The sequence below is a fragment of the Salvelinus fontinalis genome, chromosome 42, assembly GCF_029448725.1.
Source record: "Salvelinus fontinalis isolate EN_2023a chromosome 42, ASM2944872v1, whole genome shotgun sequence".
NCBI lineage: Eukaryota > Metazoa > Chordata > Actinopteri > Salmoniformes > Salmonidae > Salvelinus > Salvelinus fontinalis.
In genome coordinates this window covers 8,479,828-8,504,800 of record NC_074706.1, presented here as the reverse complement: position 1 = coordinate 8,504,800, position 24,973 = coordinate 8,479,828, and the positions used below count along the sequence as shown (strand labels likewise).

Genomic DNA, 24,973 nt, shown 5'->3' with positions numbered 1-24,973 from the left:
TCTGTCTCTCTTTCACACACACACACACACACACACACACACACACACACACACACACACACACACACACACACACACACACACACACACACACACACACACACACACACACACACACACACAGCCATCTCCTTGGGTCTCTCCACACTTATTAATTGCCTCCACTTTTCTTCATTGACCCATGCTGGCAGACACACAGACACACACAGGGCGTCTATCTCAGCCGAGAGAGAGGCCATGAGGAGCCACAGGGTGCGGATCATACCCATCATGCACCTGTGAACCTTCCCAGCATGTCCACGTAGGGCCAGGCACCAATACTGTCAGGAAGAAACACTCCACTGAAGCCTGTAGACAGACACACACACACATACACACAGAGCACACACACACACACACACACTGCAGTGACGGAGATTCACTCTTGTTATGCAATATACATCTCTATCAGTCTATTACAACCTTTAACATCTCTATCCGTCTATTACAACCTTTAACATCTCAGTCTATTACAACCTTTAACATCTCTGTCAGTCTATTACAACCTTTAACATCTCTGTCAGTCTATTACAACCTTTAACGTCTCTATCAGTCTATTACAACCTTTAACATCTCAGTCTATTTCAACCTTTAACATCTCTGTCAGTCTATTACAACCTTTAACATATCAGTCTATTACAACCTTTAAGATCTCTATCAGTCTATTACACCCTTTAACATCTCTATCAGTCTATTACAACCTTTAACATCTCAGTCTATTACAACCTTTAACATCTAAGTCTATTACAACCTTTAACATCTCTGTCAGTCTATTACAACCTTTAACATCTCTATCAGTCTATTACAACCTTTAACATCTCTATCAGTCTATTACACCCTTTAACATCTCTATCAGTCTGTTACAACCTTTAACATCTCAGTCTATTACAACCTTTAACATCTCTATCAGTCTATTACACCCTTTAACATCTCTATCAGTCTGTTACAACCTTTAACATCTCAGTCTATTACAACCTTTAACATATCAGTCTATTACAACCTTTAACATCTCTATCAGTCTATTGCAACCTTTAACATCTCTGTCAGTCTATTACAACCTTTAACATCTCTGTCTATTACAACCTTTAACATCTCTGTCTATTACAACCTTTAACATCTCTGTCTATTACAACCTTTAACATCTCTGTCAGTCTATTGCAATCTTTAACATCTCTGTCAGTCTATTGCAACCTTTAACATCTCTGTCAGTCTATTGCAACCTTTAACATCTCTGTCAGTCTATTGCAACCTTTAACATCTCTGTAAGTCTATTGCAACCTTTAACATCTCAGTCTATTACAACCTTTAACATCTCTGTCAGTCTATTACAACCTTTAACATCTCTGTCTATTACAACCTTTAACATCTCTGTCTATTACAACCTTTAACATCTCTGTCAGTCTATTACACCCTTTAACATCTCTGTCAGTCTATTACACCCTTTAACATCTCTGTCAGTCTATTACACCCTTTAACATCTCTGTCAGTCTATTACAACCTTTAACATCTCTGTCAGTCTATTACAATCTTTAACATCTCTGTCAGTCTATTACAACCTTTAACATCTCTATCAGTCTATTACAACCTTTAACATCTCTGTCAGTCTAATACAACCTTTAACATCTCTGTCAGTCTATTACAACCTTTAACATCTCTGTCAGTCTATTACAATTTTTAACATCTCTGTCAGTCTATTACAATTTTTAACATCTCTGTCAGTCTATTGCAACCTTTAACATCTCTGTCAGTCTATTGCAACCTTTAACATCTCAGTCTATTACAACCTTTAACATCTCTGTCAGTCTATTACAATCTTTAACATCTCTATCAGTCTATTACAACCTTTAACATCTCTATCAGTCTATTACAACCTTTAACATCTCTGTCAGTCTATTACAACCTTTAACATCTCTGTCAGTCTATTACAATCTTTAACATCTCTGTCAGTCTATTACAACCTTTAACATCTCTATCAGTCTATTACAACCTTTAACATCTCTGTCAGTCTAATACAACCTTTAACATCTCTGTCAGTCTATTACAACCTTTAACATCTCTGTCAGTCTATTACAATTTTTAACATCTCTGTCAGTCTATTACAACCTTTAACATCTCTGTCAGTCTATTGCAACCTTTAACATCTCTGTCAGTCTATTGCAACCTTTAACATCTCAGTCTATTACAACCTTTAACATCTCAGTCTATTACAACCTTTAACATCTCTATCAGTCTATTACAACCTTTAACATCTCTATCAGTCTATTACAACCTTTAACATCTCTATCAGTCTATTACAACCTTTAACATCTCTATCAGTCTCTCTCAATTTTCTCTCTATCATACTATATCTGTTCGTCTATATACTGTCTATCTATTCCCCATCTCTCTCTCTCTCTCTCTCTCTCTCTCTCTCTCTCTCTCTCTCTCTCTCTCTCTCTCTCTCTCTCTCTCTCTCTCTCTCTCTCTCTCTCTCTCTCTCTCTCTCTCTCTCTCTCTCCCTAACTCTCTCTCCCTAACTCTCTGCGGCCTTGTCTGTACTTTCCTCTTAATTAAGAGTGATTGTTCAGGAGCATCAAGAGAGACATTGACCACAGGCGATACACACACACACGCTCAGCTTCCTCTCACAATTGACTGTCCTCATTATTAAAGTGGTTGGTGTAATATGGAAGAAGAGGGGACATATCACCTAAGGCAAGGTACCAGCTACAGTTTTTAATATCTACTTTTGTAAAATAAAATGTCACATTTTATATAACTGATACAGGGCTGAGCAGTATGGAACAGAGATAGAACTGATACAGGGCTGAGCAGTATAGAACATAGATAGAACTGATACAGGGCTGAGCAGTATAGAACAGATATAACTGATACAGGGCTGAGCAGTATGGAACATAGATAGAACTGATACAGGGCTGAGCAGTATAGAACAGAGATAGAACTGATACAGGGCTGAGCAGTATAGAACATAGATAGAACTGATACAGGGCTGAGCAGTGTAGAACATAGATAGAACTGATACAGGGCTGAGCAGTATAGAACATAGATAGAACTGATACAGGGCTGAGCAGTATAGAACATAGATAGAACTGATACAGGGCTGAGCAGTATAGAACATAGATAGAACTGATACAGGGCTGAGCAGTATAGAACATAGATAGAACTGATACAGGGCTGAGCAGTATAGAACATAGATAGAACTGATACAGGGCTGAGCAGTATAGAACATAGATAGAACTGATACAGGGCTGAGCAGTATAGAACATAGATAGAACTGATACAGGGCTGAGCAGTATAGAACATAGATAGAACTGATACAGGGCTGAGCAGTATAGAACATAGATAGAACTGATACAGGGCTGAGCAGTATAGAACATAGATAGAACTGATACAGGGCTGAGCAGTATAGAACATAGATAGAACTGATACAGGGCTGAGCAGTATAGAACATAGATAGAACTGATACAGGGCTGAGCAGTATAGAACATAGATAGAACTGATACAGGGCTGAGCAGTATAGAACAGATATAACTGATACAGGGCTGAGCAGTATAGAACATAGATAGAACTGATACAGGGCTGAGCAGTATAGAACAGATATAACTGATACAGGGCTGAGCAGTATAGAACATAGATAGAACTGATACAGGGCTGAGCAGTATAGAACAGATATAACTGATACAGGGCTGAGCAGTATGGAACAGAGATATAACTGATACAGGGCTGAGCAGCATAGAACAGAGATATAACTGATACAGGGCTGAGCAGTATAGAACAGAGATAGAACTGATACAGGGCTGAGCAGTATAGAACAGAGATATAACTGATACAGGGCTAAGCAGCATAGAACAGAGATATAACTGATACAGGGCTGAGCAGTATAGAACAGAGATAGAACTGATACAGGGCTGAGCAGTATAGAACAGAGATAGAACTGATACAGGGCTGAGCAGTATAGAACAGAGATACAACTGATACAGGGCTGAGCAGTATAGAACATAGATAGAACTGATACAGGGCTGAGCAGTATAGAACAGATATAACTGATACAGGGCTGAGCAGTATGGAACAGAGATATAACTGATACAGGGCTGAGCAGTATGGAACAGAGATATAACTGATACAGGGCTGAGCAGCATAGAACAGAGATATAACTGATACATGGCTGAGCAGTATGGAACAGAGATAGAACTGATACAGGGCTGAGCAGTATAGAACGGAGATAGAACTGATACAGGGCTGAGCAGTATAGAACAGAGATATAACTGATACAGGGCTGAGCAGTATGGAACAGAGATATAACTGATACAGGGCTGAGCAGTATGGAACAGAGATAGGACTGATACAGGGCTGAGCAGTATAGAACAGATATAACTGATACAGGGCTGAGCAGTATAGAACATAGATAGAACTGATACAGGGCTGAGCAGTATAGAACAGATATAACTGATACAGGGCTGAGCAGTATAGAACATAGATAGAACTGATACAGGGCTGAGCAGTATAGAACAGATATAACTGATACAGGGCTGAGCAGTATGGAACAGAGATATAACTGATACAGGGCTGAGCAGCATAGAACAGAGATATAACTGATACAGGGCTGAGCAGTATAGAACAGAGATAGAACTGATACAGGGCTGAGCAGTATAGAACAGAGATATAACTGATACAGGGCTAAGCAGCATAGAACAGAGATATAACTGATACAGGGCTGAGCAGTATAGAACAGAGATAGAACTGATACAGGGCTGAGCAGTATAGAACAGAGATAGAACTGATACAGGGCTGAGCAGTATAGAACAGAGATACAACTGATACAGGGCTGAGCAGTATAGAACATAGATAGAACTGATACAGGGCTGAGCAGTATAGAACAGATATAACTGATACAGGGCTGAGCAGTATGGAACAGAGATATAACTGATACAGGGCTGAGCAGTATGGAACAGAGATATAACTGATACAGGGCTGAGCAGCATAGAACAGAGATATAACTGATACATGGCTGAGCAGTATGGAACAGAGATAGAACTGATACAGGGCTGAGCAGTATAGAACGGAGATAGAACTGATACAGGGCTGAGCAGTATAGAACAGAGATATAACTGATACAGGGCTGAGCAGTATGGAACAGAGATATAACTGATACAGGGCTGAGCAGTATGGAACAGAGATAGGACTGATACAGGGCTGAGCAGTATAGAACAGAGATAGAACTGATACAGGGCTGAGCAGTATAGAACAGAGATAGAACTGATACAGGGCTGAGCAGTATGGAACAGAGATAGAACTGATACAGGGCTGAGCAGTATAGAACAGAGATAGAACTGATACAGGGCTGAGCAGTATAGAACAGAGATAGAACTGATACAGGGCTGAGCAGTATGGAACAGAGATATAACTGTAACGGCGATCCTCCTCCTCTCCATCTTCGGAAAAGGAGGAGTATTGAGGGAACCAAGGCGCAGCGAAGTTTGAATACATATTTATTAAACAAGACGAAAAACGAACACGAACTACACTTGAAATGATACAAAATAACAAACGACGTAGACTGACCTAAACATGAGAACTTACATTGACACGAAGAACGCACGAAATGGAAGCAGACTACATAAACCGAAACAGTCCCGTGTGGTACGAAATAACATACAGACACGGAAGACAATCACCCACAAACAAACAGTGAGAACGCCCTACCTAAATATGACTCTTAATTAGAGGAAAACGCAAACCACCTGCCTCTAATCAAGAGCCATACCAGGCAACCCAAAACCAACATAGAAACAGATAACATAGACTGCCCACCCAAAACACATGCCCTGACCTAAAACACATACAAAACAACATAAAACAGGTCAGGACCGTTACAGAACCCCCCCCTCAAGGTGCGAACGCCAGGCGCACCAGCACAAAGTCCAGGGGAGGGTCTGGGTGGGCAGTTGACCACGGTGGTGGCTCCGGCTCTGGACGCTGTCCCCACACCACCATAGTCACCCAACGCTTCTGTCTACCCCTCCCAATGACCACCCTAAAACTCACATCCCCTAAATAAACGGCCAGCACCAGGAGAAGGGGCAGCACCGGGACAAGGGGCAGCACCGGGACAAGGGGCAGCACCGGGACAAGGGGCAGCACCGGGACAAGGGGCAGCACCGAGACAAGGGGCAGCACCGGGACAAGGGGCAGCACCGGGACAAGGGGCAGCACCGGGACAAGGGGCAGCACCGGGACAAGGGGCAGCACCGGGACAAGGGGCAGCACCGGGACAAGGGGCAGCACCGGGACAAGGGGCAGCACCGGGACAAGGGGCAGCACCGGGACAAGGGGCAGCACCGGGACAAGGGGCAGCACCGGGACAAGGGGCAGCACCGGGACAAGGGGCAACACCGGGACAAGGGGCAACACCGGGACAAGGGGCAGGTCCCGGCTGATAAACTCTGGCAGATCCTGGCTGAGGGACTCTGGCAGGTCTATGCAGGCTGACGGCTCTCGACGCTCATGGCAGACTGACGGCTCTCGACGCTCATGGCAGGCTGACGGCTCTCGACGCTCATGGCTCTCTGACGGCTCTGGCTGCTCATGGCTCGCTGGCGGCTCTGGCAGATCCAGTCTGGTTGGCGGCTCTGGCAGATCCAGTCTGGTTGGCGGCTCTGGCAGATCCTGTCTGGTTGGCGGCTCTGGCAGATCCTGTCTGGTTGGCGGCTCTGGCAGATCCTGTCTGGTTGGCGGCTCTGGCAGATCCTGTCTGGTTGGCGGCTCTGGCAGATCCTGTCTGGTTGGCGGCTCTGGCAGATCCTGTCTGGCGGACGGCTCTAGCGGCTCCTGTCTGGCGGACGGCTCTAGCGGCTCCTGTCTGGCGGACGGCTCTAGCGGCTCCTGTCTGGCGGACGGCTCTAGCGGCTCCTGTCTGGCGGACGGCTCTAGCGGCTCCTGTCTGGCGGACGGCTCTAGCGGCTCCTGTCTGGCGGACGGCTCTGTAGGCTCATGGCAGACGGGCGGCTTTGCAGGCTCATGACAGACGGGCGGCTTTGCAGGCTCATGGCAGACGGATGGCTCAGACGGCGCTGGGGAGACGGATGGCTCAGATGGCGCTAGGGAGACGGATGGCTCAGATGGCGCTGGGGAGACGGATGGCTCAGATGGCGCTGGGGAGACGGATGGCTCTGGCCGGATACGGCGCACTGTAGACCTGGTGCGTGGTGCCGAAACTGGAGGCACCGGGCTAAGGATAAGCACCTTCCTACTAGTGCGGGGAGCAGGGACAGGGCACACTGCATTCTCAAAGCCCACTCTATACCTGATGCGAGGTACCGGCACTGGTGACACCGGGCTGAGGACAAGCACATCAGGATTAGTAGGGGGAGAAGATACAGTGTGTTTATGGCTCTGGAGACGCACAGGTGGCTTAGTGCGTGGTGCCGGAACTGGAGGCACCGGGCTAGATACACGCACTACAGGGAGAGTGCGTGGAGGAGGAACAGGGCTCAGGATACGCACTGGTAGCCTAGTGCGTAGTGTAGACACTGTAGGTACTAGGCTGGGGCGGGGAGGTGGCGCCGGAAATACCGGACCGTGGAGGCGTACTGGCACTCTTGAGCATTGAGCCTGCCCAACCTTACCTGGTTGAATACTCCCGGTTGCCCGACCAGTGCGGGGAGGTGGAATAACCCGCACCGGGCTATGTAGGCGAACCGGGGAAACCATGCGTAAGGCAGGTGCCATGTATGCCGGCCCGAGGAGACGCACTGGAGACCAGACGCGTTGAGCCGGCCTCATGACACCTGGCTCAATACCCAATCTAGCACTACCAGTGCGGGGAGGTGGAATAACCCGCACTGGGCTATGCACTCGTACAGGAGACACCGTGCGCTCTACTGCGTAACACGGCGCCTGCCCGTACTCCCGCTCTCCACGGTAAGCCTGGGAAGTGGGCGCAGGTCTCCTACCTGCCCTTGGCCCACTACCTCCTAGCCTCCCCCCAAGAAATTTTTGGGAGTTACTTACGGGCTTTTTTGGCTTCCGTGCCAGACGCGTTCCCTCATAGCTCCGGTTCCTCTCTCCGGTAGCCTCTGCTCTCCTCAGTGCCTCCAGCTGTTCCCATGGGAGGCGATCCCTACCAGCCAGGATCTCCTCCCATGTGTAGCAACCCTTTCCGTCCAATATATCGTCCCATGTCCATTGCTCCTTCTTTTCCTGTCCCTTTCTCCGTTGACTCCGCTGCTTGGCTCTGGTTTGGTGGGTGATTCTGTAACGGCGATCCTCCTCCTCTCCATCTTCGGAAAAGGAGGAGTATTGAGGGAACCAAGGCGCAGCGAAGTTTGAATACATATTTATTAAACAAGACGAAAAACGAACACGAACTACACTTGAAATGATACAAAATAACAAACGACGTAGACTGACCTAAACATGAGAACTTACATTGACACGAAGAACGCACGAAATGGAAACAGACTACATAAACCGAAACAGTCCCGTGTGGTACGAAATAACATACAGACACGGAAGACAATCACCCACAAACAAACAGTGAGAACGCCCTACCTAAATATGACTCTTAATTAGAGGAAAACGCAAACCACCTGCCTCTAATCAAGAGCCATACCAGGCAACCCAAAACCAACATAGAAACAGATAACATAGACTGCCCACCCAAAACACATGCCCTGACGTAAAACACATACAAAACAACATAAAACAGGTCAGGACCGTTACAATAACTGATACAGGGCTGAGCAGTATGGAACAGAGATAGAACTGATACAGGGCTGAGCAGTATAGAACAGAGATAGAACTGATACAGGGCTGAGCAGTATAGAACAGAGATATAACTGATACAGGGCTGAGCAGTATAGAACAGAGATAGAACTGATACAGGGCTGAGCAGTATGGAACAGAGATAGAACTGATACAGGGCTGAGCAGTATAGAACAGAGATAGAACTGATACAGGGCTGAGCTGTATAGAACAGAGATAGAACTGATACAGGGCTGAGCAGTATAGAACAGAGATAGAACTGATACAGGGCTGAGCAGTATAGAACAGAGATAGAACTGATACAGGGCTGAGCAGTATAGAACAGAGATAGAACTGATACAGGTCTGAGCAGTATAGAACAGAGATAGAACTGATACAGGGCTGAGCAGTATAGAAGAGAGATAGAACTGATACAGGGCTGAGCAGTATAGAACAGAGATAGAACTGATACAGGGCTGAACAGTATAGAACAGAGATAGAACTGATACAGGGCTGAGTAGTATGGAACAGACATATAACTGATACAGGGCTGAGCAGTATAGAACAGAGATAGAACTGATACAGGGCTGAGCAGTATAGAACAGAGATATAACTGATACAGGGCTGAGCAGTATAGAACAGAGATAGAACTGATACAGGGCTGAGCAGTATGGAACAGAGATAGAACTGATACAGGGATGAGCAGTATAGAACAGAGATAGAACTGATACAGGGCTGAGCAGTATAGAACAGAGATAGAACTGATACAGGGCTGAGCAGTATAGAACAGAGATAGAACTGATACAGGGCTGAGCAGTATAGAACAGAGATAGAGCTGATACAGGGCTGAGCAGTATAGAACAGAGATAGAACTGATACAGGGCTGAGCAGTATAGAACAGAGATAGAACTGATACAGGGCTGAGCAGTATAGAACAGAGATAGAACTGATACAGGGCTGAGCAGTATGGAACAGAGATATAACTGATACAGGGCTGAGCAGTATGGAACAGAGATAGAACTGATACAGGGCTGAGCAGTATAGAACAGAGATAGAACTGATACAGGGCTGAGCAGTATAGAACAGAGATATAACTGATACAGGGCTGAGCAGTATAGAACAGAGATAGAACTGATACAGGGCTGAGCAGTATGGAACAGAGATAGAACTGATACAGGGCTGAGCAGTATAGAACAGAGATAGAACTGATACAGGGCTGAGCAGTATAGAACAGAGATAGAACTGATACAGGGCTGAGCAGTATGGAACAGAGATATAACTGATACAGGGCTGAGCAGTATGGAACAGAGATAGAACTGATACAGGGCTGAGCAGTATAGAACAGAGATAGAACTGATACAGGGCTGAGCAGTATAGAACAGAGATAGAACTGATACAGGGCTGAGCAGTATAGAACGGAGATAGAACTGATACAGGGCTGAGCAGTATAGAACAGAGATATAACTGATACAGGGCTGAGCAGTATGGAACAGAGATATAACTGATACAGGGCTGAGCAGTATGGAACAGAGATAGGACTGATACAGGGCTGAGCAGTATAGAACAGAGATAGAACTGATACAGGCTGAGCAGTATAGAACAGAGATAGAACTGATACAGGGCTGAGCAGTATGGAACAGAGATAGAGCTGATACAGGGCTGAGCAGTATGGAACAGAGATAGAACTGATACAGGGCTGAGCAGTATAGAACAGAGATAGAACTGATACAGGGCTGAGCAGTATAGAACAGAGATAGAACTTATACAGGGCTGAGCAGTATGGAACAGAGATAGAACTGATACAGGGCTGAGCAGTATAGAACAGAGATAGAACTGATACAGGGCTGAGCAGTATAGAACAGAGATAGAACTGATACAGGGCTGAGCAGTATGGAACAGAGATAGAACTGATACAGGGCTGAGCAGTATAGAACAGAGATAGAACTGATACAGGGCTGAGCAGTATGGAACAGAGATAGAACTGATACAGGGCTGAGCAGTATGGAACAGAGATAGAACTGATACAGGGCTGAGCAGTATAGAACAGAGATAGAACTGATACAGGGCTGAGCAGTATGGAACAGAGATAGAACTGATACAGGGCTGAGCAGTATGGAACAGAGATAGAACCCACACGACTTCTCTGCTTCTAATTATGTTTCTCCCATCAGCTGTATGTAACACAGTAGCCCTCCATCAATCAATCACATTCATCTATAAAGCCCTTTTAACATCAGCAGTTGTCACTAAGTGCTTATACAGAAACCCAGCCTAACACCCCAGAGTGCAAGCAATACACGCTGGCCACTCACAAATACAGACGGAAAGAAACGTCTGATGAATTAAAAGTAGTACGCTTGTTTTTTCCCGTTCCTGTCCTTTTCCCCTCTGACTGTTGGAGATTTGTGTGGAGAGAGGAGGGCATGATGGGAACAGGAGCAAGAGAAAATAATTACATGACTTCAGGGACACTTAACACAGTATGGACTACACAGTGAGAACTCTCTGGAGTCAAAGTAGGGCAGTGCACACACACACACACTTGAACAGAGCACGCTGACAGGCCACACACACACACACACACACACTCTGTTAAATAATGAATGTATAACCTATTTTGTATTTTCTGACTTTCTGCCATAGATGTAGTGTATTTGTATGTTTGTGTATATATGGCTGCTATAAGATGGATGGATGGAGGGTTTAAGTGCTGTAAACAGACAGCAATATTTGAGATGCGTATAGCTGTGGGTTCAGTGAATTGGGACCGCTAAATCCTTGATGGAGTTATCTGTCACAACTAAGTGAGCTGTTATGTATTTACTGCCACACTTCCTTATCACAGCCTACACACACACACACACACACACACACACACACACACACACACACACACACACACACACACACACACACACACACACACACACACACACCCACACACACACACACACACACACACACACACACACACACACACACACCCACACACACACACACACACTTCCCCATCGTCGCCTGTTATCCTGCCTGGAGGGTATATAGCCTGTTATGTCTTGATGACTCTATGAGAATACAGCTGATGTGGATGTGGCCTGGCGCTGCCATCAAGTAGACCGCGGTGAAAGTCCTACTGTACGTACGAGGCGACTATCTCGGTTTCTCAATCTTGTAAGTTGAAAAAGCCCAGCAGCAAGCGGCCCGGTAGCGTAGATGTGAAACATGGTAATACATTTCCATATGAGACGGTTGTAGAATGTAGTATGTCTTCATCATTCTGGGCTAGTTGACCATAAGATAAAGCTCAGAAGGCCGTCAGCGTTTTGATTAAAGAATCCCGTCTCCGTCTTTCTGGCGACTCAGTCATTTCTTCAGAAGCCTGCCTCTCCCTCCTCCCGGAAAAATCGGAAATTGTCCTCCCCCATTTCAGACGGTCTCCCCACAACAATCGCTGCAGGATATTGTCCTCCCCATTTCAGACGGTCTCCCCACAACAATCGCTGCAGGAAATTGGGCTTTAGGGCCGAGTTACAAAAGAGGGGTGGGTGCTCTTTCCTGTGTGATCTGCTAATAACAGCCTTAGAGACTGATCTAAAGTAGTGCACTATAAATGACAATAGAATGCCATTTGGGGCGCACTCCAGGAGTGTCTCTGCAGTGTTGTTGTCTCTGCAGTGTCGTTTTCTCTGCGGTGTTGTTGTCTCTGCAGTGTTGTTGTCTCTGCGGTGTTGTTGTCTCTGCAGTGTTGTTGTCTCTGCAGTGTTTTCTCTGTGGTGTTGTTGTCTCTGCAGTGTTGTTGTCTCTGCAGTGTTGTTGTCTCTGCAGTGTTGTTGTCTCTGCGGTGTTGTTGTCTCTGCAGTGTTGTTGTCTCTGCGGTGTTGTTGTCTCTGCGGTGTTGTTGTCTCTGCAGTGTTGTTGTCTCTGCGGTGTTGTTGTCTCTGCGGTGTTGTTGTCTCTGCAGTGTTGTTGTCTCTGCAGTGTTGTTGTCTCTGCAGTGTTGTTGTCTCTGCAGTGTTGTTGTCTCTGCGGTGTTGTTGTCTCTGCGGTGTTGTTGTCTCTGCGGTGTTGTTGTCTCTGCGGTGTTGTTGTCTCTGCGGTGTTGTTGTCTCTGCGGTGTTGTTGTCTCTGCGGTGTTGTTGTCTCTGCGGTGTTGTTGTCTCTGCAGTGTTGTTGTCTCTGCGGTGTTGTTGTCTCTGCAGTGTTGTTGTCTCTGCGGTGTTGTTGTCTCTGCAGTGTTGTTGTCTCTGCGGTGTTGTTGTCTCTGCAGTGTTGTTGTCTCTGCAGTGTTGTTGTCTCTGCAGTGTTGTTGTCTCTGCAGTGTTGTTGTCTCTGCGGTGTTGTTGTCTCTGCGGTGTTGTTTTCTCTGCGGTGTTGTTGTCTCTGCAGTGTTGTTGTCTCTGCGGTGTTGTTGTCTCTACGGTGTTGTTGTCTCTGCAGTGTTGTTGTCTCTGCGGTGTTGTTGTCTCTGCGGTGTTGTCTCTGCAGTGTCGTTTTCTCTGCGGTGTTGTTGTCTCTGCGGTGTTGTTGTCTCTGCGGTGTTGTTGTCTCTGCGGTGTTGTTGTCTCTGCGGTGTTGTTGTCTCTGCGGTGTTGTTGTCTCTGCGGTGTTGTTGTCTCTGCGGTGTTGTTGTCTCTGCGGTGTTGTTGTCTCTGCGGTGTTGTTGTCTCTGCGGTGTTGTTGTCTCTGCAGTGTTGTTGTCTCTGCGGTGTTGTTGTCTCTGCGGTGTTGTTGTCTCTGCGGTGTTGTTGTCTCTGCGGTGTTGTTGTCTCTGCGGTGTTGTTGTCTCTGCGGTGTTGTTGTCTCTGCGGTGTTGTTGTCTCTGCAGTGTTGTTGTCTCTGCGGTGTTGTTGTCTCTGCGGTGTTGTTGTCTCTGCAGTGTTGTTGTCTCTGCAGTGTTGTTGTCTCTGCAGTGTTGTTGTCTCTGCAGTGTTGTTGTCTCTGCGGTGTTGTTTTCTCTGCGGTGTTGTTGTCTCTGCAGTGTTGTTGTCTCTGCGGTGTTGTTGTCTCTACGGTGTTGTTGTCTCTGCAGTGTTGTTGTCTCTGCGGTGTTGTTGTCTCTGCGGTTTTGTCTCTGCAGTGTCGTTTTCTCTGCGGTGTTGTTGTCTCTGCGGTGTTGTTGTCTCTGCGGTGTTGTTGTCTCTGCGGTGTTGTTGTCTCTGCGGTGTTGTTGTCTCTGCGGTGTTGTTGTCTCTGCGGTGTTGTTGTCTCTGCGGTGTTGTTGTCTCTGCGGTGTTGTTGTCTCTGCGGTGTTGTTGTCTCTGCGGTGTTGTTGTCTCTGCGGTGTTGTTGTCTCTGCAGTGTTGTTGTCTCTGCAGTGTTGTTGTCTCTGCGGTGTTGTTGTCTCTGCGGTGTTGTTGTCTCTGCGGTGTTGTTGTCTCTGCAGTGTTGTTGTCTCTGCAGTGTTGTCTCTGCGGTGTTGTTGTCTCTGCAGTGTTGTTGTCTCTGCAGTGTTGTTGTCTCTGCGGTGTTGTTGTCTCTGCGGTGTTGTTGTCTCTGCGGTGTTGTTGTCTCTGCGGTGTTGTTGTCTCTGCGGTGTTGTTGTCTCTGCAGTGTTGTCTCTGCAGTGTTGGTGTCTCTGCAGTGTAGTTGTCTCTGCAGTGTTGTTGTCTCTGCAGTGTCGTTTTCTCTGCGGTGTTGTTGTCTCTGCAGTGTTGTTGTCTCTGCAGTGTTGTTGTCTCTGCGGTGTTGTCTCTGCAGTGTTGTTGTCTCTGCAGTGTTGTTGTCTCTGCAGTGTTGTTGTCTCTGCAGTGTTGTTGTCTCTGCAGTGTTGTTGTCTCTGCGGTGTTGTTGTCTCTGCGGTGTTGTTGTCTCTGCGGTGTTGTTGTCTCTGCGGTGTTGTTGTCTCTGCGGTGTTGTCTCTGCCGTGTTGTTGTCTCTGCGGTGTTGTTGTCTCTGCGGTGTTGTTGTCTCTGCAGTGTTGTTGTCTCTGCAGTGTTGTTGTCTCTGCGGTGTTGTTGTCTCTGCGGTGTTGTTGTCTCTGCGGTGTTGTTGTCTCTGCGGTGTTGTTGTCTCTGCAGTGTTGTTGTCTCTGCAGTGTTGTTGTCTCTGCGGTGTTGTTGTCTCTGCGGTGTTGTTGTCTCTGCGGTGTTGTTGTCTCTGCGGTGTTGTTGTCTCTGCGGTGTTGTTGTCTCTGCGGTGTTGTTGTCTCTGCAGTGTTGTTGTCTCTGCAGTGTTGTTGTCTCTGCGGTGTTGTTGTCTCTGCGGTGTTGTTGTCTCTGCGGTGTTGTTGTCTCTGCGGTGTTGTTTTCTCTGCGGTGTTGTTTTCTCTGCAGTGTTGTTGTCTCTGCGGTGTTGTTGTCTCTGCAGTGTTGTTGTCTCTGCAGTGTTGTTGTCTCTGCAGTGTTGTTGTCTCTGCGGTGTTGTTGTCTCTGCGGTGTTGTTGTCTCTGCAGTGTTGTTGTCTCTGCAGTGTTGTTGTCTCTGCAGTGTTGTTGTCTCTGCGGTGTTGTTGTCTCTGCGGTGTGCAGCCATTGCTACTCTGTATCTGTGATGAAGGTATTGTGTGTGGAGAGTCAGAGAAAAATAACATGTTATCATTACCTTTCAAACCAAGATGCACTGTGTGTGTGTGTGTGTGTGTGTGTGTGTGTGTGTGTGTGTGTGTGTGTGTGTGTGTGTGTGTGTGTGTGTGAACTCGATACGCACTTAACACATCCTTGGAAACCAGTTGGCTTTGTATGAATGTGTCAGTGTATTTCTGTATGTGTGTGGTGTCTAGGAAGAGGGTGATTGTGGACTGAATTTTGCAGGAACTCAAGTTGGAAATGTGTGATAACCATGACTAGCTAGTCAAATGGCCACGGTCTCCAAGTTGTTATGTATGCCAGAGGAAGATACACAATCTAGTGAACACAGATGCAATGATGACACGGTTATTGACTGACAAACCAAGTATTCACTCAGGCAAACCAACTGTCACAATGTCCCATGATCACTTTCTATGTCAGTATGATTTCTACTAGCAAAACCTGTATGTTCTGTTGCCATAGTTTCATTTTGTGTTGTTTGTTTTTTTGTTTGTTAGTCTTATTGTTTATGGGTGGTTTAATTCTTTTCTTTAGGTTCTCCCATGCCATCCTCTCTACCCAGCCCATCAGTTACTGACCATTCACACTCGCAACCACCATCACCCAATCTCCATGACAACCAGAGCTCGTTGCTAAGTAGCGCCAGCGCCCATCCGGCGGTCCATGAGTCGGACGAGGACGAGGAAGAGTACACAGCCACGCTGTACTTACCTGTAACGCAGGTCACAGCTCACAGCCACCACGGCCTCGCCTGTAATGGTAAGGCACAACGCCCCTACAATGTTCCCACAACCTTCTCTCCCTTGACTGCACAACGTTCCCACAACCTTCTCTCTTTTTAGTATATAATGTCCTCAAAATGTCCTGTAATGGTAAGGCACAACGTCCCTACAATGTTCCCACAACCTTCTCTCCCTTGACTGCACAACGTTCCCACAACCTTCTCTCTTTTTAGTATATAATGTCCTCAACATGTCCTGTAATGGTAAGGCACAACGTCCCTACAATGTTCCCACAACCTTCTCTCCCTTGACTGCACAACGTTCCCACAACCTTCTCTCTTTAGTATAGAATGTTCTCAAAATGTCCTGGAATGGTAAGGCACAACGTTCCTACAATGTTCTCACAACGTTCTCTATCTGCGCTCTATACCGTTCCAACAATGTGCAAAACATCCTCACATTGTTCCCTCTCTTTATTGCACAACATTCCCATAACGTTCCCTCTCTTTACTGCACAACGCTCCCTCTCTTTACTGCACAACGTTCCCTCTCTTTACTGCACAGCGCTCCCTCTCTTTACTGCACAACATTCCTTCAACGTTCCCTCTCTTTACTGCACAACGCTCCCTCTCTTTACTGCACAATGTTCCCTCTCTTTACTGCACAACGTCCCCTCTCTTTACTGCACAACGCTCCTTCTCTTTACTGCACAATGTTCCCTCTCTTTACTGCACAACATTCCCTCTCTTTACTGCACAACGTTCCCTCTCTTTACTGCACAACGTTCCCTCTCTTTACTGCACAACGCTCCCTCTCTTTACTGCACAATGTTCCCTCTCTTTACTGCACAGCGCTCCCTCTCTTTACTGCACAACGTTCCCTCTCTTTACTGCACAACGCTCCCTCTCTTTACTGCACAATGTTCCCTCTCTTTACTGCACAGCGCTCCCTCTCTTTACTGCACAACGCTCCCTCTCTTTACTGCACAACGCTCCCTCTCTTTACTGCACAACGCTCCCTCTCTTTACTGCACAACGCTCCCTCTCTTTACTGCACAACGTTCCCTCTCTTTACTGCACAACATTCCCTCTCTTTACTGCACAACATTCCTTCAACGTTCCCTCTCTTTACCGCACAACGTTCCCTCTCTTTACTGCACAACGTTCCCTCTCTTTACTGCACAATGTTCCCTTACTTTACTCCACAACATTCCATCAACGTTTTCTCTCTTTACTGTACAACATTCCCTCAACATTCCCTCTCTTTAATGCACAACGTTACCTCAACGTTCCCTCTCTTTAATGCACAACGTTCCCTCTCTTTACTGTATAATGTTCTCGCAACATCTTGTAATGGTGAGGCACAGGATTGTTGGTACGTTCACTCTATTTACTAACACAACAGTTTCTCTCTTTAATGACAACAGAACGTTTCTCTATTCTCAATGTGTGCTTATGGAAATGCCCGGAACTTCCATCTGTTTCTAGTTAGTCTGATTGATAGCCAGACAGACTCTTATAGAGAAGTTAAATATAGTTCGTTTTCCCATTCTAGCTCGTCTATATGTCCTGTTTCCCTGGCATGCGGTTGAAACCTCTGTCTGAACTGTGTGTCTGTTGTTTTAACATTGCTGTCTTTTATGATCATTGTTTGACATGTGTTGTAGATTTAAGTCTGGTAATTGCTGACCCAATGTAGTTGGGGTTAAAGTTGAAATGAAGGTTTAAGTGCATCTCAAGTACACAGAGAGGACTAGTTTCTCCTAATGTGACATTAGAGCCATTCAGAGCAGAGGGCAGTAGCCAGACTGTGGATAGGAGACAGGAGGCTCTGTTAACTTCTTGACGCACGGATCCCTTTAGTGGGATCATTTTCGTAAACAACCGCTGAATTGCAGAGCGCCAAATACAAAAACTAGCTAAAAATATTTATAATCATGAAATCACAAATGCAATATAGCAAAACACAGCTTAGCTTTTGTTAATCCACCTGTCGTGTCAGATTTTGAAAATATGCTTTACAGCGAAAGCAATCTAAGCGTTTGTGAGTTTATCGATCACTAGACAAAACATTAAGAACACCTAGCAGCCATGTAGATTGGTCACGAAAGCCAGAAGAGCAATAAAATTAATCGCTTACCTTTGATGATCTTTGGATGTTTGCACTCACGAGACTCCCAGTTACACAATAAATGTTATTTTTGTTCGATAAAGAAAAATTTATATAAAAAAACTCAATTTGTTTGGCGCGTTATGTTGAGTATTCCACAGCCTTAGGCAAGTCATCAAGGCTTGACGAAAATTCCATATAGTTTCCGTAAAGGTCGTAGAAACATGTCAAACGTTTTTAATAATCAATCGTCAGGTTGTTTTTAACACCAATAATCGATAATATTTCAACCGGACTGTAAACTATTCAATACTGGAGAGAAAGAAAATGTCAAGCAACGAGTGTCGCGCGCAACAACTAATGGAGGGACATCCGTGTATCCACTGATGCGTTTTGATAAATCTCGCTCATTTTTTCAAAATAAAAGCTTGAAACTATGTCTAAAGACTGTTCACACCCTGAGGAAGCCACAGGAAAAGGAATCTGGTTGATATCCCTTTAAATGGACGAAAGGCAGGCAATGGAACAGTGATTTTTCAAAATAGAAGTCACTTCCGGGTTGGATTTCCTCAGGTTTTCGCCTGCAAAATCAGTTCTGTTATACTCACAGACAATATTTTGACAGTTTTGGAAACTTTAGAGTTTTCTATCCTACTCTGTCAATTATATGCATATTCTAGCATCTAGACCTGAGAAATAGGCAGCTTACAATGGGAACGTTATTTTTCCAAACATAAAAATTCTGCCCCCTAGCTTCAAGAGGTTTTAATAGGCTGTGACTGCATCTCGTTGTCATAGAGACAGGACTATACTATGACAAGGCACTTCTCACCCCAACATGGCCCAGTTTCGGCCTTCCTCTCTCTCTCTCCCGTTGTCTGAGAGAAAGACTCGCGCACATGCACACACAGACACACACACACAATCAAACAATCACAGACACTCACAGACAGACATACAACTCATCCACCCACCCTCACTCCCAGTACCTTGCCTCCTGTCATTCAGTGCTGTTTGGCCTTCATATCCTAAAATGAATTCGGGCTTCTCTGTGCAGCCTCAGTGCTCCCAGTCTGACTGCATCAGTGTCAGGGAGAGAGAGGGATGGAGAGGAGAGGTCCTAACCTGTAGTGGCTGTCACTAGCAGACATTGGGCCTCCGCTGGATCTGCACTGTGAATCTAGAGGAGACTGGACAGAGAATAGAGAGAGACGCAGGTTTTTGAGGAGTGCTCAATGAAAGCTGTTTATACACATATGAATATACTTAATTAAGCAGTTAGAAAACGGCCTTGTTTATAAGCCCTTTATAGGCAGAACTTCAAATAGATTTGTACTTATGTTGTCATGTTTATCTGTAGAAGAGTCCATTTTGTCATGTTTATCTGTAGAAGAGTCCATTTTGTCATGTTTATCTGTAGAAGAGTCCATTTTGTCATGTTTATCAGTAGAAGAGTCCATTTTGTCATGTTTATCTGTAGAAGAGTCCATTTTGTCATGTTTATCAGTAGAAGAGTCCATTTTGTCATGTTTATCTGTAGAAGAGTCCATTTTGTCATGTTTATCTGTAGAAGAGTCCATTTTGTCATGTTTATCTGTAGTAGAGTCCATTTTGTCATGTTTATCTGATCTAGTCATGTTCTCATACGTCTTTACTTAACGTTTTGTCTTTGATGGCTCAGTTTATTGACTTGAGCTATGAGGTTAATTATGAAGCTCCCTCTCATCATAATCCCCAACAGACAGCTATCCAACACACACACACACACACACACACACACACACACACACACACACACACACACACACACACACACACACACACACACACACACACACACACACACACACACACACACACACACACACACACACACACACACACACAAAGCTAACCACACCATCCCCTCTAAATTCATCCTATGTTAATTACCGACAGAGGAAACTTCCTTTCCACACTATATACACAGCCATATCCACGGCCATCAAATCTAATCAGAGCCAGTTGAACATAAGGAAGTGAGGTCTTCTATGAGCCACGTCCCCTCAGAGCTTCTCTTCTCTACTCTCGGACCTTTCATATAGAGTGGTTCAACCATCTGATAGTCATCTGGACCTACAGCAGAGTAGCAGAGCAGTCTAGACCCCAACACACACACACACACATACACACACAATACTTCCAACCCCAGACGCCCAAGCCTTCAGAAGACAACCAGAGACGCCATCCCCATTCCCCATTGACAGCTAGAGGCTGACTGAAAGGCTGAAAGTAAAGCTTCATGAGGGAAAAAAATACTTTGTCACCACTTTACGTTTTTTAAGTAGGCAATTTTCGTAGGCGCGCGCCTCAATCGATGTCTAAACGGAAGACGTTTTAACGAGACACCATACCTGGGGGGAGAAAGACGCCGTGAGGACTTTTAGCTCTGGGAGCGATCATCGACAAGGATAATGAGAGAGAGAGAGAGAGTGGGGAAGAGAAAGATGGAGACCGAAAGAGAGGAAGAGAGACACAGAGAGAGACAGAGAGTTGGTCCCGGTGTCTTCATGTCAATCTTCCATAACCATCTCCTCTTCTCAGTGACTGGGATCACTTAGTAAAGCAAACAGGCTCGCTGGCGCCCAGGTCCAGTCCACTCTGCTCCTCCTCTGAGACCTGGTGTGAAACTGGATGAGTGGAGAGAGGGAGGGAAAGGAAATTATAGAGAGACAAAGGCAGAGAGAGATAGGGTCAGCTTGGAAGACTCTACAATCTCCAGCCACCTATACTAAATACTTGGTGTGCCAGAAAAGGAGAGATGAAGGGTTTGCAGGGAGAGAGATGGTCAGTCTACAGTCTCAGGCCTCTCATACAGAGAGAAAGGGTCAGTCTACAGTCTCAGGCTTCTCATACAGAGAGAAAGGGTCAGTCTACAGTCTCAGGCCTCTCATACAGAGAGAAAGGGTCAGTCTACAGTCTCAGGCTTCTCATACAGAGAGAAAGGGTCAGTCTACAGTCTCAGGCCTCTCATACAGAGAGAAAGGGTCAGTCTACAGTTTCAGGCTTCTCATACAGAGAGAAAGGGTCAGTCTACAGTCTCAGGCTTCTCATACAGAGAGAAAGGGTCAGTCTACAGTCTCAGGCCTCTCATACAGAGAGAAAGGGTCAGTCTACAGTCTCAGGCTTCTCATACAGAGAGAAAGGGTCAGTCTACAGTCTCAGGCTTCTCATACAGAGAGAAAGGGTCAGTCTACATTCTCAGGCTTCTCATACAGAGAGAAAGGGTCAGTCTACAGTCTCAGGCTTCTCATACAGAGAGAAAGGTTCAGTCTACACTCAGGCTTCTCATACATTGACTGAAAACACTTGGCCCAACTATCTTTTGCACAAAAAATGTGCTCCTTTCACTGTAATTGATCGAAGAATAGATGCTATTTCAGAAACTATTGAGACAAAGCCATTGACAGATGGGCTTGAATAGAAGCACAGGCAGGACAATCAGAGAGAATGGACACAATGCTGGAGACTCAGGGCCAGCAAAGGGTGAAGGACTACTACGAAAACAGAAAAACAGAGAGCTCTGTGCACAGAAGTACTGAGTGTGAATGAGTAGAGAGAACGGGAGCGAGAGAGTTGAGAGAGAGGGAGGGAGAGAGTTGAGAGAGGGTCAGTGTGAAGACGCCAGTCTCCCATACTGAAGAGAAGGAGCGAAAGAACAAATGAAACAGGGAATGAAGGATGTTTGTGAGGGGCTGGAGAGGAAGGCTGTTTGTGCTAATGGGCAGCCGGAAGGTCACAGTGGGTGACCCATTTACACAGGCCCCCGGTCTCTCCCTCTCCTTCACACCGCTAGCCTCAGTCTTATACAGCACCACAACAACCCTTCAGCTTCTCGTCTGTGAAGCTGAAGAGGAGAGAATACCTACTTTTCTGGCACTTTTCCATCTAGACTTACCCTCACACCAGAGTGTCACCAGGGTTTAATGTTACTCATCGTTACTTTATTATTACTTGTATTAATGCCTGTTTTACATTTCTTTTATTTCTCAAGAACAATTATCTCTGCATTGTTGAGGAGGGCCTGTAAGGAAGCACTTCACTGTTAGTCTACAGCCGTTGTTTACGAAGCCTGTGAAAAGGTGAAGGAAAAACGGTCATCTTACCTATAGTGTCTTTTTGTGTGTCAACCCTTCTTTCACAATGTAGGAGATAGAAGCGTCATGCCTTGCAACGTCCACCCATTGAGTAAATAGTGTAGAAGAGTATCTCACGGATGAGCAGGAAGTGCGTCATACACCGCATCGCCCTCTGTTTATGGGTCTCCCTGTATTAGTCCCCTCAGTGATGACAGCGCTCTGTCCGTCCTTTGTGGGCCGCTCTACAAAGTCTAGAAAACATCCCAGAGTCTCACGTAAGGCCAGAGAGCACAGCGTCAAACACGCGGCTTCTCCTCTCTCCTGAGTGAAACCTTTGCTATTGACTAGCTTCTTCTTCCCCTCAACCTCATTTCACCTCTTTTAAGAGAAGGCAGATAAGAAAGAAAGATAATCACATTCAATGTGATTATCCTTTTTGTCTGGGTTAGCCCTCCTCTGACCTTATTGTCGATGACGCGCTAAAGGACTCAGTGGAGATCACCAGTCCACTAGTCTAACACCTCCTGCAACTGACTGGTACAGGCCCTGACCTTCTCGCTCGCTCGCTCTCTCTCTCTCTCTCTCTCTCTCTCTCTCTCTCTCTCTCTCTCTCTCTCTCTCTCTCTCTCTCTCTCTCTCTCTCTCTCTCTCTCTCTCTCTCTCTCTCTCTCTCTCTCTCTCTCTCTCTCTCTCTCTCTCTCTCTCTCTCTCTCTCTCTCTCTCTCTCTCTCTCTCTCTCTCTCTCTCTCTCTCTCTCTCTTCACTGTTGATCGCCATTGTCAGATGTCTCTCTCCCTCTCTCTCCTCCCTTCCCTCTCTCTCTCCCTATGTCCCCTTCACTGTTGATGGCTATTGTCAGGTGCAGTAGGCATGAAAGTAGCAATTTTACAGCCCAGGATTTCCAATAACATTTACCAGAGGCCTCCAGAACTAACACACGCGTGGCTGACTGGCTCTGCACCGTACCACAGAAGACGCTACAGCCTGTCTTGTCTGTCTTTCCTATTCCCTCTCTTTCTGTCCATCTCGGTCTCAGTCTCTCTCTCCTTGTCCGAGGTCTGTCGCTCTTTCCTTCTCTTTCTCAATCTCTCTTTTTCTCTCTATCTGCCTCTCTCTCTCTTTATCTGCCTCGCTCTCTCTCCGTCTTGTGTTAGGGGTGTCAGTCACTCGGAAGATAGGCGAAATAGATTCCATCCTCTCTTGTCTCTCTCCTCTTGTCTCGGTACGGGGTGTGTAAGGGCAAGGGTGTCTGCTTCAGTGCCTTCTGTAAAGTCAAAAGCCGATAGTAATGAAAAACACGCTGCGGTGTCTGCCTGTCTGCCTGGCTGCCTGTCTGTCTGCCTGCCTGGCTGCCTTCCCCAAGTCAAATGACCCCTCCATGTGAAATGGCACACAGAGTAGAAGGTCAAACATTGACTGTGCAGGCTCAGAATGTAACCCATGTCACTAACATAGATGCCGTAGTCCCACAATACCTGAGGAGAGATGCAGTGTGTGTGTGTGTGTGTGTGTGTGTGTGTGTGTGTGTGTGTGTGTGTGTGTGTGTGTGTGTGTGTGTGTGTGTGTGTGTGTGTGTGTGTGTGTGTGTGTGTGTGTGTGTGTGTGTGTGTGTACATGAATATTCACGATAAGGTTTCTTACATTCATTATAGCTCAGTGTCACAACCTTTCCATGGTTGCTGTGTTTATACACGGCAGCCGCTATGATTCATGTGTTTGTGGGAGTTTTCAGTGTCAGTAGCTTCAAGTGATCGGTGCATGTTTCCTTGGAAGCATCTTACAGTCATAACCCTGTTGTTTGGGCCTGGCAGAGCGGCAAAGGAACATCTATTTTCTATGTAACAGTCATGGACGCCTCCACACACACACACACACACACACACACACACACACACACACACACACACACACACACACACACACACACACACACACACACACACACACACACACACACACACACATACACATACACATACACACACACACCTCTCCCCCGTCCCTGCACAGTGTGAATGTAAATCCAAATAGAGGGTCAAACAGAGCTGTGCCCAACAACAGCACACTGTCTACTGGGCTCCACTTCAGTGGGTCCTCGTCCTGTGATGTTAGCTCTCCGTGCTGGATGCCTGTGTGAAATGTGATATGCGTGCTTCCACTAAATCTCTATCCTCGCTGTGGCATGCGCCCGTTCAGTGCTCATGAGAAATGCAGTAGTTTGAGATTGTCTGACTGTGGTTTTTATAGGACGTCTCAGCATGCTAGCAGATACCCATAGACTTCCAGTCATTGCGCTAATGCTAGTTAGCATTGGCTGGCAAAACTACCTCTAACTTCCGTCATACTGGACACCGAGACATAAAAATGGTATCAACAAGTTCATCTGACTGGGGAAGTAGATCATCATGAAGTATGCCTTTAGTCTACCAGAAGTAACCATGGGCGAAAGCAATTTGCTTGTATGAACCAGGAATATCGCTGTTTGTTTGTTTGGGCATAGTGACGTCAACAGTGAATATCATTGAAGGGAATCCCATTTCATGGTCTGTGTCTTCGTAGCTGCGGTTATTTGGAATCCCGCTCTCGTGACTTAGAAGCTCAAATGTCACCTTTTGACCTCGAGGATGTCCTCTCGTTTCTAATGACTACGGCCCAAATCCCCCCGGGTACGCCTACTTCTTCTCTGTCGGTGGGTAAACCAGGCTATTACACGGCAA

At 46.1% G+C, this 24,973-nt stretch overlaps 1 protein-coding gene across 4 annotated transcripts in view; it reads left to right on the top strand.

Annotated features, from left to right (window-relative positions):
• LOC129841361 (teneurin-3-like) overlaps positions 1-24,973 on the top strand; it is a 527,857-nt gene that overhangs the window by 476,677 nt on the left and 26,207 nt on the right. For 3 of the 4 annotated variants that reach the window (XM_055909600.1, XM_055909599.1, XM_055909601.1), the window contains one exon: positions 15,842-16,066. The exons of the other annotated variant lie outside the window; for it this stretch is intronic. In XM_055909600.1, coding sequence (XP_055765575.1) covers positions 15,842-16,066 — 225 coding nt within the window. The remainder of the gene's footprint in view (positions 1-15,841; positions 16,067-24,973) is intronic. 4 annotated transcript variants of the gene reach the window in all.